Source organism: Diorhabda carinulata, chromosome 4, assembly GCF_026250575.1.
Source record: "Diorhabda carinulata isolate Delta chromosome 4, icDioCari1.1, whole genome shotgun sequence".
NCBI lineage: Eukaryota > Metazoa > Arthropoda > Insecta > Coleoptera > Chrysomelidae > Diorhabda > Diorhabda carinulata.
Window position 1 is genome coordinate 5,247,759 of NC_079463.1, and position 15,855 is coordinate 5,263,613.

Here is a 15,855-nt window from a genome sequence, read left to right on the forward strand (position 1 = left end):
GTACAGTTTAAAACTATATGAAGTTATTAGCAATTTCAACAATTTTTCATTATCATAAATTTAAAAACAAAATTTAAGTAAATAAGTATTAACCTTTAAAAAGTTTCACTTGGTTATTTGCTGTATTAGGCACAATCTGGTTCCCGCATTTTTCCACGTCGATCTGTTTATTTTCTTGTGGTAGATGTAAACCGTTATCTAAGTTTAAGGATGGACTAACAAGAGGAAATATATTCTGTGTATCTCCCGTCAGGGTGGCACTATTTGGCGGACTTTGTAAAGTGTCTCTATTGAATGTTACGCTTTTTGATAATTTACTATGTCGTGCTGCGTAACCCTCGATCGTAGGAGCTCTCATTAATCTGAAACAACAGAAAAAACATAGTATGTTATAACGTTTTAAAAAAGTGATGGAATACGTCGAACAAAGTAAGTCTTCTAAGTGGTCAACAATAATGGATAGAACAACAACTAATGTTCTTAATAATGACAAAACCTTCGTTTGATAGTCGATGAAGAAACAAAATGTAATAAATTGATCTTTGTTTTATTTTTAAATTCCAAAATTAAAAAGTTTCACAAACCTTATGAAAGATATACGCGTTGAAATAAAAGTCGATATAATTCACCACTTTTTTAGAAAGTTATTTTCTCTACGGTTATTATTAATTTGGGGGTACTTTTCATTGATACACCGTTGATACTTCATGTATAGTGAATGTAAACCAACAATAAGTCTTTTTTAATATGGTAAGATAAGCTGATAGTAAAGGTTAGAATAGCTGGAATGTTGTATTTATAAATTCACATTCATTTGTGAATTTATGAAATATAAACAGCTGGAAATTAATTGTCTGTTTCATTTTCACACCATATAATAAAGTATTAATGTTTTATTTAACAGTATTCATCGTATAAAAAGAAAGAGATCGAATTATGATAAGAAAAACCAAGAAAATTTATCTTGACTTTTATCGTTGAGCTTCCAAATTTGCCTTATTTATGCAGGGCTGTTGAGAAAGTAAGAACTATCCAAAAGTACTTCAGAGTGAAGCAGTAAGTGTAAAGCTTGGTTTATGCAGCCAAAATTAAAACTAAATTAAAATATTAACGTTGAATTAAACTTTCTTGGTGGTAATTTTTTGCTTTATGCAGTAAATTAAGGATAAGGAAAGCTTCTGACCTTGTCTACCAGTGTTCCATCGTCTAAAAGACATTGTTGACTCTCAGACATTGCTTTTTCCTATTATTTCGATACCTATCAGCTTTAAAAATAAAACACTACGGCGGCAATTAGTAGGATGTTGTAAACAATTTAATATATTGTGTGCTCATAACCTCACAAAATTAAGGTAATAAACTAAGAAGTTAAAAGTTGGCAAAACCTTAGTTTAATTTTAATTTCAATTGGTTGTTAATTTTCTTCATGAACTATAAGTATCTTTTCAGTGTAGTTGAGCTACTAATTTAATTTGTTATTTTAATGTTAATTTTCAAATTTGGCCGCATAAACCAAGCTTCCAAGCAGTAAAATTACACAAAAATAAGTGTCGACTTTAGAGAAAAGCTTGATGATGAGACGAAAAAGAAAGAAAAAGTTATTTAGGAAATATATTTTCGAGGTAGTGCGGGAGGTCGCAAACGAAACTAGTTCGAACGAGAGTGAAGAAGAGTGTAGTGGAATGCGTTCCGAAGCATGAAAGTTGTAGCAACACAGAAAAAAATCATTGCATTGGTGTCTACTGCATATCTACTGCAAATTTTCCGAAGGTATTCTGACTCGTAATAGAGACGATCCGATTTATCTTTAAAACAATCTAAAACTTTTATAACAGTCTAAAACTGTACTTAGTGATTATAGAAAATATAGAATCATAGGAACTCACTTTCTGAACTCCGTTGAATCAATTTTGTCTAACGTAGCAGCTTCTTTAACTTCTTTCTTATCCTTCGTATCCTCTGAAAGCTTCTTCAGTATCGATTTCAAGTTTTTTCTTTCTATAGTTTCATTTGATTCGTTAGAAGAATGCAGAGGACTTGCTATTAAAGGCGTCGCTAGAAACTGTGAATCATTCCTATGTTGTTCGTGGTGCATACTAGAACCTTCAGAGTGAGACCTGATGTACATTTAAAAAAGAATAATCATTAACCCAAAACTATTATACCTAAATTCTAGGTAGAACAAGGTAGAAAGTAAGCAGTGATTGTATAAGAAGTGAGATGAAAGTTGAATCAATCGCTGAGACACATGTAAAAGATAGATAAACAAACAGGAAGTAGTTAATTGAAATGTAGAAATAGTAACTGGAATTGCTAGTGATCCATATAGAAATCAAATAGTAGTCGTATGACAACACGTTCTGAGTACTTTAACCATTAAAAGTGTCAAACTTTATGACGACAATGTCATATCCATATCATCAGTGTTGCCATAACTTAAAAGTTTTAAGTGGAGAAATGTTGCGACTGTTATGGACCTAAAAGAGAATAATATGGAACATCGAGTATATATGAGATGATAATAATGTTGAGTATTAACAGACATAGATGTCGTATATGAACTAGGAATCCCAAAATAGATATTATAAGATTAATCATGTAAAAAAGCGCAAAGGATAATATAATAACTGTCATAGGGGCAACCAATTCTGAGTAAAACAAAGAAAATGAGTCAAAAAGGGATATGGAAACGTAGCAGTGGGAGCAGTAACAGCTTTATACATATCAAATATTTGATGAATTTGAAAGACTATTCAACAGAAGAAAAAAATAAACTAAGAAGATTGATGAATTGGGTGACAAGTAATAGTAAATAAAGATTAAAGGGTGCAATAAAAGAAAAGCGATCGGATATTTTTGCGAGGAATGGAAGGAAATGAATATGCGTACTGAGATATGAAGTATCATATCTCAGTATGCACTCACCTTGTCAAAGTGTCATTATCGAAGGTTGGGTTGTCAGGAATGTCCAAAGAGAAGCTTCTAGCCTTCATCACATGTTCTAACTCTTCTAGTTTCTGTCGTTCGTTGAGTATTTTGAGTTTTTTCACAAAAGGAAGGGGACCGTACTCAGGAGATAAGTCGTCAATAGATCTAAAAAAATATTTATACCCACATTAATTTCCCGACTGTAAAATGAATTAAACTCGTGATATTAATAAAAACTTCTTTGAATAAATGTTTTTGAGTAAAATATGAAGTGTCTTTAGCAACAACATTCTTGTACCTATTAACAAGAATCGAATAATTGTAATACTTACCTATAATGCTTCGTTCTTTTAGTTAGATATAAATTAGGCTTAGGCTTAGGTTGTTCGGCAGGCGTTTTCGATATATTCGTATCATCTTTAGTTTCTACAGGACTTTCCTTTGGTAACGGTAACAAACTGACGTCTATGTCCTTTGAGATTGCTGCTTTTTTGAGCTTTAACCAGTTAGGTTCATTTTTATCGCTACTATGAGTTTTTTGCATAATAATTTGATTGTTCGTTGATATTATATTCGAGGTTACTTTTTCACTTGCACTATCACTAACACTTCGAGAAGTTGCATCATAACCTGATTGGTTATTATCACTGGACGGTTGGGCTGGCACTAATTTCACTACTGTATTGTCTGTGATAGGTGAGTCGTTTTCTTTTATAATGGACTCTTTTTCTTTTGTACCTGTTGCTAATTTGATTCTTTCTCTGAAATTTTAATAACAAATTTGTATTAATTCTCTGTAAGCAACAGGAGACTTGAGAAAAGCTAATTTTCAAACAAGATATGCACAAATAAATGTTACTATAGATTGATAAACTACACCTGAAATTTGTCAGCTACATTATCAAAACATCAAAGCATTAGAATTTAAACGACAGTGGCCGAGAGATCCGAATTATTTATAAAATTCTATTATAATTAAAATTCTAAATATTGGTGGTGTTTCTATTTTATGTTATGAAGATTTTATGTATGAAATATCGATAAAATAATTAATTAAATATTATTAGTATGGAATAATCTATAGAAAATAGGGTTCAGAGGAACACTTCATTGGAAGAAAATGATAAACTTGCTAAAATAGGGTCGAACAAGCCCTTGGGTTGAAAAACAGACAAAATACTCTTGAGAAATTATAAACAAAATTCTATTCTATTTTCAACCAAAGTAAGAACAAGCTACGAATATTGACGAGAGTTTTGTCGGGGTGTTGTTACCTCAATGGAGATCTGAAGACGCTATCTACATTATCTCAAAGTGTGAAAGACCACAGAGCTCTAGAGCTCTACACCTAGTTGAGTACAACATTGAAAAGATTTTAGCAAATAAGAGTAATTCCAGATTTTGAATTTTTTAAAAGAAGTGGGACTTAGATTTTTTAGGAAGCAGTGTTTATGGCAACCTAAACTATACATATAAACAATAACTGTACTCACCTAAGAGATATTTTATTAGTTAAAAGTTTTACCGGAGCAGCTGCTTTGGAAGTAGCTATTGATAATGGACCTTTCACCGGACCTGATATCGATGTTCTTCCGGATACAGCGTTTAATAAAGGTGCCATTATTTGTTGATTTTGAGATGGTGCTGAAAAATAAATATCAATTAACCAATGAAATTGGTTACAGCAGGTGAGGTACTCGCAGAATCGGTGTCAGTTTGAGAAAAAATTTGGGTCTGATATTTTTCTGTAGTTAACGACTATTCTACAATTTTTTTTTTGTCGTATCTATTATCTATCTACTTTATCGTATCTATTAATACTGATACAACATCCTCAATAATGCAGGGTGTCCAGTCTCTCTACCCTAATATCCGACCAAATTGGTTGGTCTGTCCAGCTATTAGGTTCGGCGACCTGACAACGCCGGTTCCATAAAATACAAAGTATCCAGGATTAAAAAATTGTCAATTTTCCTAAATATGGATCGCTCAAAGAACAAAAAGAAATATAACTATAATTCATGAAAAATAATATTATTGAATTAAATAATTTCATAATTTTGCTAATCATATATTAAGTAGTCTCTTATTTTACGTAACAGGCAGGAAATTATAGTCCTTGTAAACAGCAGGCCGCCTTAAGAACGTCGAATTTATCTGGTAAATTAAATAACCATTTATATAATTCATATATAGTCATGTTTTTGTATCAAATATTACTTTTGGAATCCAAAGAAAACTTCTTAATAGGTTTACATCATACATTATACTGCATATTTTGATTCCAACGTGACGTCACATCGTACGAAAGAGATCGCGCGTGTCTGCGCATTGATATACCGGTGTTTCCGGTTTTCAATAATGCTGGTAGTTTTTTTAAATACTTCCGGCTACCTATCGTATGTAGCAGAATTCTTTGTCATTAACTGTGTTAAATTACGAAACAGTATCAATATATTGACTAGAAAACAGTGGCGTAACTACAATGGGGCCAGAGTGTGCGGTGCACAAGGGCCGTTAAGCATGAGGGGCTCCTACACTTTCAAACTCTATACTAAAGATAGATATGACAATAGTTGGTCAACATTTTGATTGGGATGATTTAGGGGCTCGACCTTTGATTGGTACATTTGGACTAATTTATGAGCAAGAAATTTAAATTTACTGGGGTTGACAGTACCGTTCTTGTTTACCATGTTTAACAGACAAGGATAGGGCGGGGCCCCAAAATGGCGATTTTAGTATTTCCATCAAAGTAGGCTGTGCCTATTGTCGCCATTATCCATTATTTAGCCACTGTATGTCAAACCAAGATATTTAGTGAAACTTTCTATGTTAACTTACATTTTCCTAAGCTCATTCCGCTAAACAACTGCCCCGTAACACTTTTAGGAGCAATAGTAACTGTTTTACCAGTTTTAGCTTTCTCTTCTTTCGCTTTAAGTGTTAAAATGCGTTGAAGAAGAGGTAAGCCACTACTCATCGCGTCTTCCGTTGACGGTTCCTCGTTGATGGGAGGGGGAGATCGAACCGTAAAAGACGTAGGAGATACGATTGGGGACGAAATGTTTTTTCCCCTTTCTTCATTATCCTGCTTTTCTTTGAGCAATCTGTAACAAAGTATTTAGGGAAAGAATCAAATAACATAGTTTGTAAATAATGCAAAAGGTACTAGGAACATGTGAAATGATATTTCAGTTGTGTATTGTCATTAAGTTTATTAACGAAGTTCGTTTCTTGTAGTTTCTTGTCCAAAAGCTAAATTTTTCCAAATATTTAGGATCTAGGCTTGAATTTCTGGAACTTTTGACGATATTCATACTGAATACACTGTACACACTACACCAACACCCAAAATTACACTGCTTGACGCGCGTTTCGATAATTAAGTTATCGTCTTCAGATAGTGAAGGTAAACTGTCTGTCAGTCTCTGAAGACGATAACTTGGTTATCGAAACGCGAGTTATACAGTATAATTGTGAGTGTTAGTGTATTCACACTTGAAAGTTATCAAAATTTACTATACTCATTTTCTATGATTGATAACATGAATAAACTCACTTTAATCTTTGTAGAAGTGGAAGACCAGCTCCAATGGGAGAAGTAACTGTTTCGTAGGCACTCGTTTCTTTTTTATCATTCTCTTCTTGACTGAGCTCGTGAGATTTCACTCTGGACATTCGTTTTAACGTAGCTTTATTAGCATGATTAGGAAGATGCATAGTTTGAAGCTCTAATGAGTCGTCTGATCGCCTATGAGTCTTCGATTTCTTCAAGACGTTCCGTAAGCCCTGTAGATAAAAATGTTTTTTCACAACTTCGCTCGGACCTCCAATAATATTAAAAGGCAGTTCGTTAATGAAAAGCAACAATACAATTAACGAGAAAAATGCGAGAGACGAATTAATAATAAAATTTAAAACTGAATGGATAGTAATGGAGAATGCAAGATAATAACTCAATAACCTTAGCTTCGTTTTTGATTTTATCGACTAAACCCTTTTCTGTACAATGAAAATGTCCATGATGGTGATCTTTGTTAGGCGGGATACGTGCAGAAGCTTTAACTTCCATGAGTCGTTTTCTACCTAATGCTTGAAGAATTTCTTGAGCTTCTGGGTAGTCTTTCATGGCCGTTAAAACGTCTTCGCGAGATAACGAAAATAATTCTGAATAACCTACGGATCTTACGTCTGCCGTTCGTCTGTAAGAGAAAACAGAATAAAGATGTTAACATGAATTGGAAATTTTCTATCCACAAAGTAAGTTCCGATTGATTCTATAAAAACAACGTGTATAGATACAAAAAAATATTTATTGTATAAAAATCTATAAATGCTAAATTAATTTTCTATATAGCATTCGAATTTTTGATTTGCGTATTCACTTGTCATAGCGTGGCATATTTTCAGCTCATCATCATCGTTGAGTTGTTGACCACTAAGAGAAGATTTTAAGTGTAAGAAGAGATGAAAGTCGCTAGAAACGAGGCCCGGGCTAAATGGAGGATGAATCAATATTATATTTCTAAATTGCAGGTTTAGCTTGAATTTGGGCAATAAATGATTAAATATTCAGATCATCATCAAGCGTTTAAAATAGTTTATGGTCGGTGATTTAAAGTTTATTGATTTGTGGAACTTGTGAAAACATTTTTCGTAAAATATTTTTCCTATTTCGTTTACTAATTATGTAACGCAGTAGTTTCTTCTGTTTTATAGCCACTTCCAAGTTCTAAAAGGAATTAATTTGGTATCGACTTCTCACTCTATCCGAAAATTTTAATAAATACTCAGTTTAGTGTATGTAATATTCTCTCAACTTTGCTTTCTATATGTAGTGTTTACAAAATTCCTTTTTCGTATTTTTCAGTGATTTTAATAACTTTTTCTTTAAATTATTCAAAGTGAATTTTACAAATTCATTTATATGGAAATTCGTGTTTATATATTTTGGAAAAAATAACTTTTGAGATAATAGGATCAATACTGAATTTAGGTCCTAGTTTTTTAATATATGAGGATAGATCCAGAAATACCTGGCCTCACCTAGAGATGGCGGTAGTTGCTAGACAAATACCACTGTCTTATGTTTCAAGTTTGAAGATGCCACTTTGTTTAGAATTTCTTTGGCAGCGATCAATAGTAAACGTTTTCAGTACATTTGTGAACATGGAAAACTTTTGAACTAGATACTGCTCTGGGTGAGACTGCTCCTTTCGTTTATCAACAGTAAAATATTGGGTAGCAGAGTTTAACAGAGTTAAAGCCGTTTCATAACCATGGATGAAATGTGGGTCCATCACTTCACACACAAAACAAAAAAACAATCAAAACAATGCATTAAAAGAGGAGAACCGGTTCCAAAGAAGGCAAAGACCGTTCCATCTGCAGGCAAGGTCATGGCATCGGTTCTTTGGGATGCGCGTGAGATAATTTTCATCGAGTAACTTGAAAAAATAAAAACTATCAACAGCGAGTATTATGCAAACTTCTTGTAAAGTTGATTTTTATTATCAAGAGACGAAAGCAAGAATATATTAAAAGAAGAGAAGCAAGAAAAATAATGATTCCAAGGATGTTTTTTCTGTACTGACACACTTTATATTTGAGTCATGACTCGGTTATCAAAATTTATTTTAATTATTAATCTAAAGAACTGTAGCTCATTTTGTATCCACTCACTTATTCAAACCATCCAAATTCAATATTCCAATTTCTCCAAAAAAATCACCGGCTTTCATTGTCGTTAAGACCTTTCCGTGTTCACTGATCACTTCCAAGATTCCATCGGCGATGATGAACATTTCTCTCGCAACTTCGCCTTTCCGGCAGATAGAATCCCCCGGAGTGAAAATATATGCTTTCATTTTAAGTACTAAGTCCCTTAGAAACTCAGGTTGGCACTCTTGGAAAATAGTAACCTGAAACCAATATATATTCCAATAAATCCTAAAAAGAAACTATTTTTATCAATTTTATTAGAAATAATGGTTAATATTGGGTTATATTTGATCATAAAATTTGGAAAAATTGGAATTCTCTTTTCATTTTGTTCATTTTTTTGGCGCATTTAAGATAAAAGTTAGGATTCCTTTTTTCATGCTTTTTTTGTGATTTTTCTTGAATTTCACAATCATTTTAATAGCAGACAATTTTTTTTTAATAAAAGTAATAATATTATACCTTAATTTTTTATCAACCAAAAAAGTGTCAAAATTTTTGTTTTAAAACGTTGTGGAAAAATGAAAATGGAAAAAAATTATTAAAAATATCAGTTTTTCAATTTTTTATAATCAACAATGAGATGGACTACCAAATATTTACCAAAAAGAGAGATTCATTGGAGAATTTCTAGGTAGGATAAGAAAAATTTGTTATAGGAGGAGGCCCTGATATAGGAGTTGCTCCTCTGCAAGGCTATACAGATCATAGAATAAAGCCGAACATAGTTAGCTAATAAAACCGTGACAATAATAATGAGAAAATTGTTTCACGAAAATAGTACTGATTACTAATCATTTCGAATGATTTGAAAACGACTTTCAAGCTCTAATTCTTCAATCGAAAATGCGAGAACTGAATGTTGTTTGATCAACTTACTTTTTTCAAAACACTTAAATTGACATGTAAGGCAAGCTCAGTTTTCAGTTTATCGGGAAGTAGTCCAAGTGCCGTATTGATATCCCCTCCACCTTGTATTCGTCCTCTTGACCACGAGTAATCGTACCATCTCAAAACTCGCCTTTTCATACCTCCCGGTACCTTAAAAAACGAAAACGTGCTCTTAATTCTCCGTAGAGAATATTGACTATACTATAGTTTATTTCAGAAAGATATAGAGCAATAAAATCTCATTGGGTATCCAAAGGGACCACAGAGTGAACCAACGAATTTTTAAGCATTTTCATAGTTTGGCATTGATTTCAATGTAATTTTTTTTTCTTTTTATCAAGTGCAGGTAGTACCACCCGGGTCGGAGTCAATATATGGGTTTAGTCTATTGTTATCCATTCATAAACACTGAAAATAGTGAAAATACGATACTGAAATGGAGTTGGAATTAGACAGAGGCACTAATTAAAGGTTAAACGGTACTTGTTAAACGCAAAACGTAACTGTATAATCTACTACCTAAGTAATCCCTTCACAATATTTCGATATTGACACTTCAGGCCAGAAAACATACTTTTCTTAATTCGCAATAATTTCAAATTTTAATGTTAAAAACAATATTATTTTGAGACCTACACCTATGGCCGACACTGATATTGAGCCGAACTGGACGGAATTCCCCATTTTATCACTCAATACCTTTCTGAAATAGACTATAACCATACGTTACAATAACTAAATATAAGTTAAGATTAAACAGTGTCAATAATGTGAGTTTTGCCAATACGTTAAGCTACTCAGATGTTGAAGATATTCAAATACTCAAACCCAGTCTAGAACTTGTTGACAAAGGTAGTTTTTAATCGTGTAGAATGCGGTTTACAACCAAATTTCGTTGAACCTTTCAACGTTCTTGGTGCGAGATATACGGTAACAATCAAAAAGGATTATAGAGCGTTTGACTCACGACCGATCGTGTATACAGTTGCAAAATGTTGGAACGTTTTTCGTATTTATTTACACTCTTTCTGCGGTTAATTAATAAACACAGTCTCTTTTTAATTTATTTACACACTATTCAATACACTTAACTCATAATAATTTACTTATCAATATAACTTAATTTCTGCGATTACTTTTACTAATTCGTCTTTTTCACTACAACTATTTATTTAAAACTAACTGCGCTTACACAAATCATTTATATACCAAATAAAATTCTACAAAGTTCTAGAAGAGAAATAAACGAAAGAAATAAATAGACTTTCATAGAAATTATTTAGAAGAAATAATGTAAATAAACCGCCTGCTTCTAAAAAAATTATATACAAATAAACTTAAAACGAGTTTAAAAAATGTGAAAGACCGCGCCCGAAAAAAGCGCCGCGCGATTTCGCAGAATATTAAAAATTCCAAAGTACATGGAGAGGGCAAGCCTAGGGAACCATTTTGCGGACTTGTTCGTAATAAAATTATAGAATTAAAGTGCAACCTGGGCAGGTTTGTGACCAAAATTGAAAACCATTGAGCAAAATACAAATTCAGATTCAAGAAAATTAATTATATTCACATTAATACATCCATTCATCTATATTATTTTTTTTTGTTTTTTCTTCGCTCAGGCATAGTTATATCAAAATCACTCATCCAACTGATAAATTTTTTGTAATGATACGACTGCACTATTCGAATCATGAGACAAAATGACTTGATAGCAACCAAAGTCAAAACTGTTACTAGTTACGTATCAACAACCTAAGAAATACAATCTTATATATTAAAAAAATTGATGATTTCCATTCCGAGTCCGTTCAGGCGTTCTACGCAACCGATTTGCTTAATTTTTTTTTCAATGAAAGGTATTGATGCACACATCAGCCATCAATCATCGGATTTCATCTAATTTTCATCATTCTCAAGTTATACTCAAATGCGATTTCCCCCTGTCCATAGTTTTTCACATACACACGTTCTATCCTCAATATCTCAGGTTCTATTCAAGATAGAGACTTCGTTTTGGTTTAAGAACACTCGCTGAAACATCCTATTTCTTTTGAGTTTTTGATCACTTAAATCGGTTGAGTTGGAGAGGAGCTAGGCGCGGACATTCAATGTTGAGTTATGGATTTTTGTAGGTTTTTGGCAATTTTTCTACATTCAAAGATCTATATCTCAGGTTCTAATATAGCTACAGAGTTCGTTTTGGTTTAAGAACACTCGCTAAAACATCCTCTTTCTTTTGAGTTTTTGAACACTTAAATCGGTTGAGTTGGAGAGGACCTAGGCGCGGACATTCAATGTTGAGTTATGGATTTTTGTAGGTTTTTGGCAATTTTTCTACATTCAAAGATCCATATCTCAGGTTCTAATATAGCTACAGAGTTCGTTTTGGTTTAAGAACACTCGCTGAAACACTTTCTTTCTTTTGAATTTTTGAACACTTAAATCGGTGGAGTTGAAGAGGTGCTAGGCGCGGACATTCAATGTGGAGTTATGGATTTTTGTAGGTTTTTGGCAAATTTTCTACATTCAAAGATCTATATCTCAGGTTCTAATATAGCTACAGAGTTCGTTTTTATTTAAGAACACTCGCTGAAACACCTTCTTTCTTTTGAGTTTTTGAACACTTAAATCGGTGGAGTTGAAGAGGTGCTAGGCGCGGACATTCAATGTGGAGTTATGGATTTTTGTAGGTTTTTGGCAAATTTTCTACCTTAAAAAATCTATATCTCAGGTTCTAATATAGCTACAGAGTTCGTTTTGATTTAAGAACACTCGCTGAAACACCTTCTTTCTTTTGAATTTTTGAACACTTAAATCGGTGGAGTTGAAGAGGTGCTAGGCGCGGACATTCAATGTGGAGTTATGGATTTTTGTAGGTTTTTGGCAAATTTTCTACATTAAAAAATCTATATCTCAGGTTTTAATATAGCTACAGAGTTCGTTTTGATTTAAGAACACTCGCTGAAACATCCTCTTTCTTTTGAGTTTTTGAACACTTAAATCGGTTGAGTTGGAGAGGAGCTAGGCGCGGACATTCAATGTGGAGTTATGGATTTTTGTAGGTTTTTGGCAAATTTTCTACATTCAAAGATCTATATCTCAGGTTCTAATATAGCTACAGAGTTCGTTTTGGTTTAAGAACACTCGCTGAAACACCTTCTTTCTTTTGAGTTTTTGAACACTTAAATCGGTGGAGTTGAAGAGGTGCTAGGCGCGGACATTCAATGTGGAGTTATGGATTTTTGTAGGTTTTTGGCAAATTTTCTACCTTAAAAAATCTATATCTCAGGTTCTAATATAGCTACAGAGTTCGTTTTGATTTAAGAACACTCGCTGAAACACCTTCTTTCTTTTGAATTTTTGAACACTTAAATCGGTGGAGTTGAAGAGGTGCTAGGCGCGGACATTCAATGTGGAGTTATGGATTTTTGTAGGTTTTTGGCAAATTTTCTACATTAAAAAATCTATATCTCAGGTTTTAATATAGCTACAGAGTTCGTTTTGATTTAAGAACACTCGCTGAAACATCCTCTTTCTTTTGAGTTTTTGAACACTTAAATCGGTTGAGTTGGAGAGGAGCTAGGCGCGGACATTCAATGTGGAGTTATGGATTTTTGTAGGTTTTTGGCAAATTTTCTACATTCAAAGATCTATATCTCAGGTTCTAATATAGCTACAGAGTTCGTTTTGGTTTAAGAACACTCGCTGAAACACCTTCTTTCTTTTGAGTTTTTGAACACTTATATCGGTGGAGTTGAAGAGGTGCTAGGCGCGGACATTCAATGTGGAGTTATGGATTTTTGTAGGTTTTTGGCAAATTTTCTACATTCAAAGATCTATATCTCAGGTTCTAATATAGCTACAGAGTTCGTTTTGGTTTAAGAACACTCGCTGAAACACCTTCTTTCTTTTGAGTTTTTGAACACTTATATCGGTGGAGTTGAAGAGGTGCTAGGCGCGGACATTCAATGTGAAGTTATGGATTTTTGTAGGTTTTTGGCAAATTTTCTACATTCAAAGATCTATATCTCAGGTTCTAATATAGCTACAGAGTTCGTTTTGGTTTGAGAACACTCGTTGAAAAACCTTCTTTCTTTTGAGTTTTTGAACACTTATATCGGTGGAGTTGAAGAGGTGCTAGGCGCGGACATTCAATGTGGAGTTATGGATTTTTGTAGGTTTTTGGCAAATTTTCTACATTCAAAGATCTATATCTCAGGTTCTAATATAGCTACAGAGTTCGTTTTGGTTTGAGAACACTCGTTGAAAAACCTTCTTTCTTTTGAGTTTTTGAACACTTATATCGGTGGAGTTGAAGAGGTGCTAGGCGCGGACATTCAATGTGGAGTTATGGATTTTTGTAGGTTTTTGGCAAATTTTCTACATTAAAAATCTATATCTCAGGTTCTAATATAGCTACAGAGTTCGTTCTTTTCTATTATAATGATTTTTGATACTTATTTAATGGATTCGATACGAGCGAAGCCGCGGGTCAAAGCTAGTAATATCTTAACTCACTTACCTTATGGTGCCTCATATAAGTTTTGGCTCCGTCTAGAAGACGTTCGAATTCTAATCTGTTAGCATTTCTGTTAGTTATCACATTGCCAACTTGTCCTAGGAAAATTCAACAATTAATTAATTAGAAATTTACAACGATAGATGACTGAATCAACCATTAAAACATATGAATTGACTTTTGGATATTTTAGCATCAGTTGCCACGTAACATCTAGCATGGAATTATCACTCATATACTGGAGTGAGAGCTAATTTTGAAACTAAGTAAAAGAACAAATGGCTACTTCGCTGTAGAAAATTTTGTTTCTAAAAAGATATCGATTGATTTATGAAATTTGTAGAATCTGTCAATGGCACTAGCAGTTTAGTATGAACTAATATCAATTCTATATTTGAGATGAAGATCTGTTAAACATTGAAGAATCTATTGTCCATGTATGACAGTGAAGTTAACCGTGATATATTGCTGGTGGGTTGAGTTATTGCCGATCAAAGGATTTATTAGGGTCCAAATTCGAATTACAGGATGAGTCGTTCGTAATACTACCAGAATAGATCTTTTACTCTACCGAGTCGAATAGAAAACTTTTTCAAATATCGATTATTGAATATAATTTGGGAATTTTCAATAAAACGTTTTCTATAAAAGATTTGACAATATTATTTTTAAATATTTCTATCTCAAATTGAAGCATGAGACTTTTTGAAGAATCCTAACGAATCCGGTCCTGCTCATTAACGAACCAAATTGTCAAATATCATCGAAAAATAGAGTGAAATCAAAGGTTTTTTTCCAAAAATGTATTATATAAGGCTAATAATTGTTTTCATTGTGAAAATTCGTTGGAAACCTTTTTTTATGGACTATCCTCGTATAAGTTAGTAGATTCAAAAACTATTATTTAAACCATTTACACATTAAACTTACGAAAAACTTTGTGAAAGCGTTAAACACGAGGATCGAGAATTTTAGTATGAAAACATGTTAAGTGGTTAATATTGGTCTATAGTAAGACAAACTGACACAAAAAACCAAACAAAGAAGTCCAATTTAATTATTTTATTATTGATCATACTAAGTTAAGCTTAAGTTTTATAAGCAGTGTAAAACCAGACATGACAGAACCTTTTGATCATCCCTTCTGGCTACCTATTACATGAATAAACTTTCAACTGGCGGATGAAAAACCATGTAAACGAGTTTAAACAATTATCGTACAGAAGTTTTGAAAAACACGTTATACAAATATTTCATGCGAAAAACACATTCCTTTTCATCCCAATGTAAATATTTATACAACATTTTCAGGGCAATGTGAGTTATCTGCCAATATTTTTCTGAATGCTTGTTTGTATTTTACGAAAAAAACTTTTTCCGAATATTCTTAAACTGCAAACCAGCTCGTATTTATGATAAAACTGCCACTTAAGAATTTTTATGAGAAATCCACAACTCACCTACAATTGTTGCGAAGATGAATACCCCTATGAGATAACTTAGGATTGTGAATATATATCTGAAATTAAAATATTTCAAATGGTCATCAATCAAAACATATAAATTTTTTTTTTTTAATTTACATATTCAAAATAATCTAATCAGTAAATGTTTTCGAACAGGCACAAACAAATACAAATCCGATTTAAAGCACAAATAATACTTAACAAATAAGAAGATAGATCGTCATACAATGGCAGTGGCAGGCGCTGTTCAAAAACAAGAACTGTCATATATTTTAGTTTGATGAAAAATGAATTAAATCGGCTATCCGACCCTCGATCCTGCCG

At 32.8% G+C, this 15,855-nt stretch overlaps 1 protein-coding gene across 4 annotated transcripts in view; it reads right to left on the bottom strand.

Annotated features, from left to right (window-relative positions):
* Positions 1-15,855, bottom strand: part of LOC130893404 (uncharacterized) — a 133,228-nt gene that overhangs the window by 3,324 nt on the left and 114,049 nt on the right. For all 4 annotated transcript variants that reach the window (XM_057799487.1, XM_057799485.1, XM_057799488.1 and 1 more), the window contains 12 exons: positions 15,526-15,584; positions 14,069-14,163; positions 9,532-9,693; positions 8,614-8,852; positions 6,896-7,133; positions 6,491-6,720; positions 5,773-6,038; positions 4,422-4,572; positions 3,261-3,689; positions 2,926-3,093; positions 1,887-2,117; positions 94-362 (listed from right to left, as the gene is read on the bottom strand). In XM_057799487.1, coding sequence (XP_057655470.1) covers positions 94-362; positions 1,887-2,117; positions 2,926-3,093; positions 3,261-3,689; positions 4,422-4,572; positions 5,773-6,038; positions 6,491-6,720; positions 6,896-7,133; positions 8,614-8,852; positions 9,532-9,693; positions 14,069-14,163; positions 15,526-15,584 — 2,537 coding nt within the window. The remainder of the gene's footprint in view (positions 1-93; positions 363-1,886; positions 2,118-2,925; positions 3,094-3,260; positions 3,690-4,421; positions 4,573-5,772; positions 6,039-6,490; positions 6,721-6,895; positions 7,134-8,613; positions 8,853-9,531; positions 9,694-14,068; positions 14,164-15,525; positions 15,585-15,855) is intronic.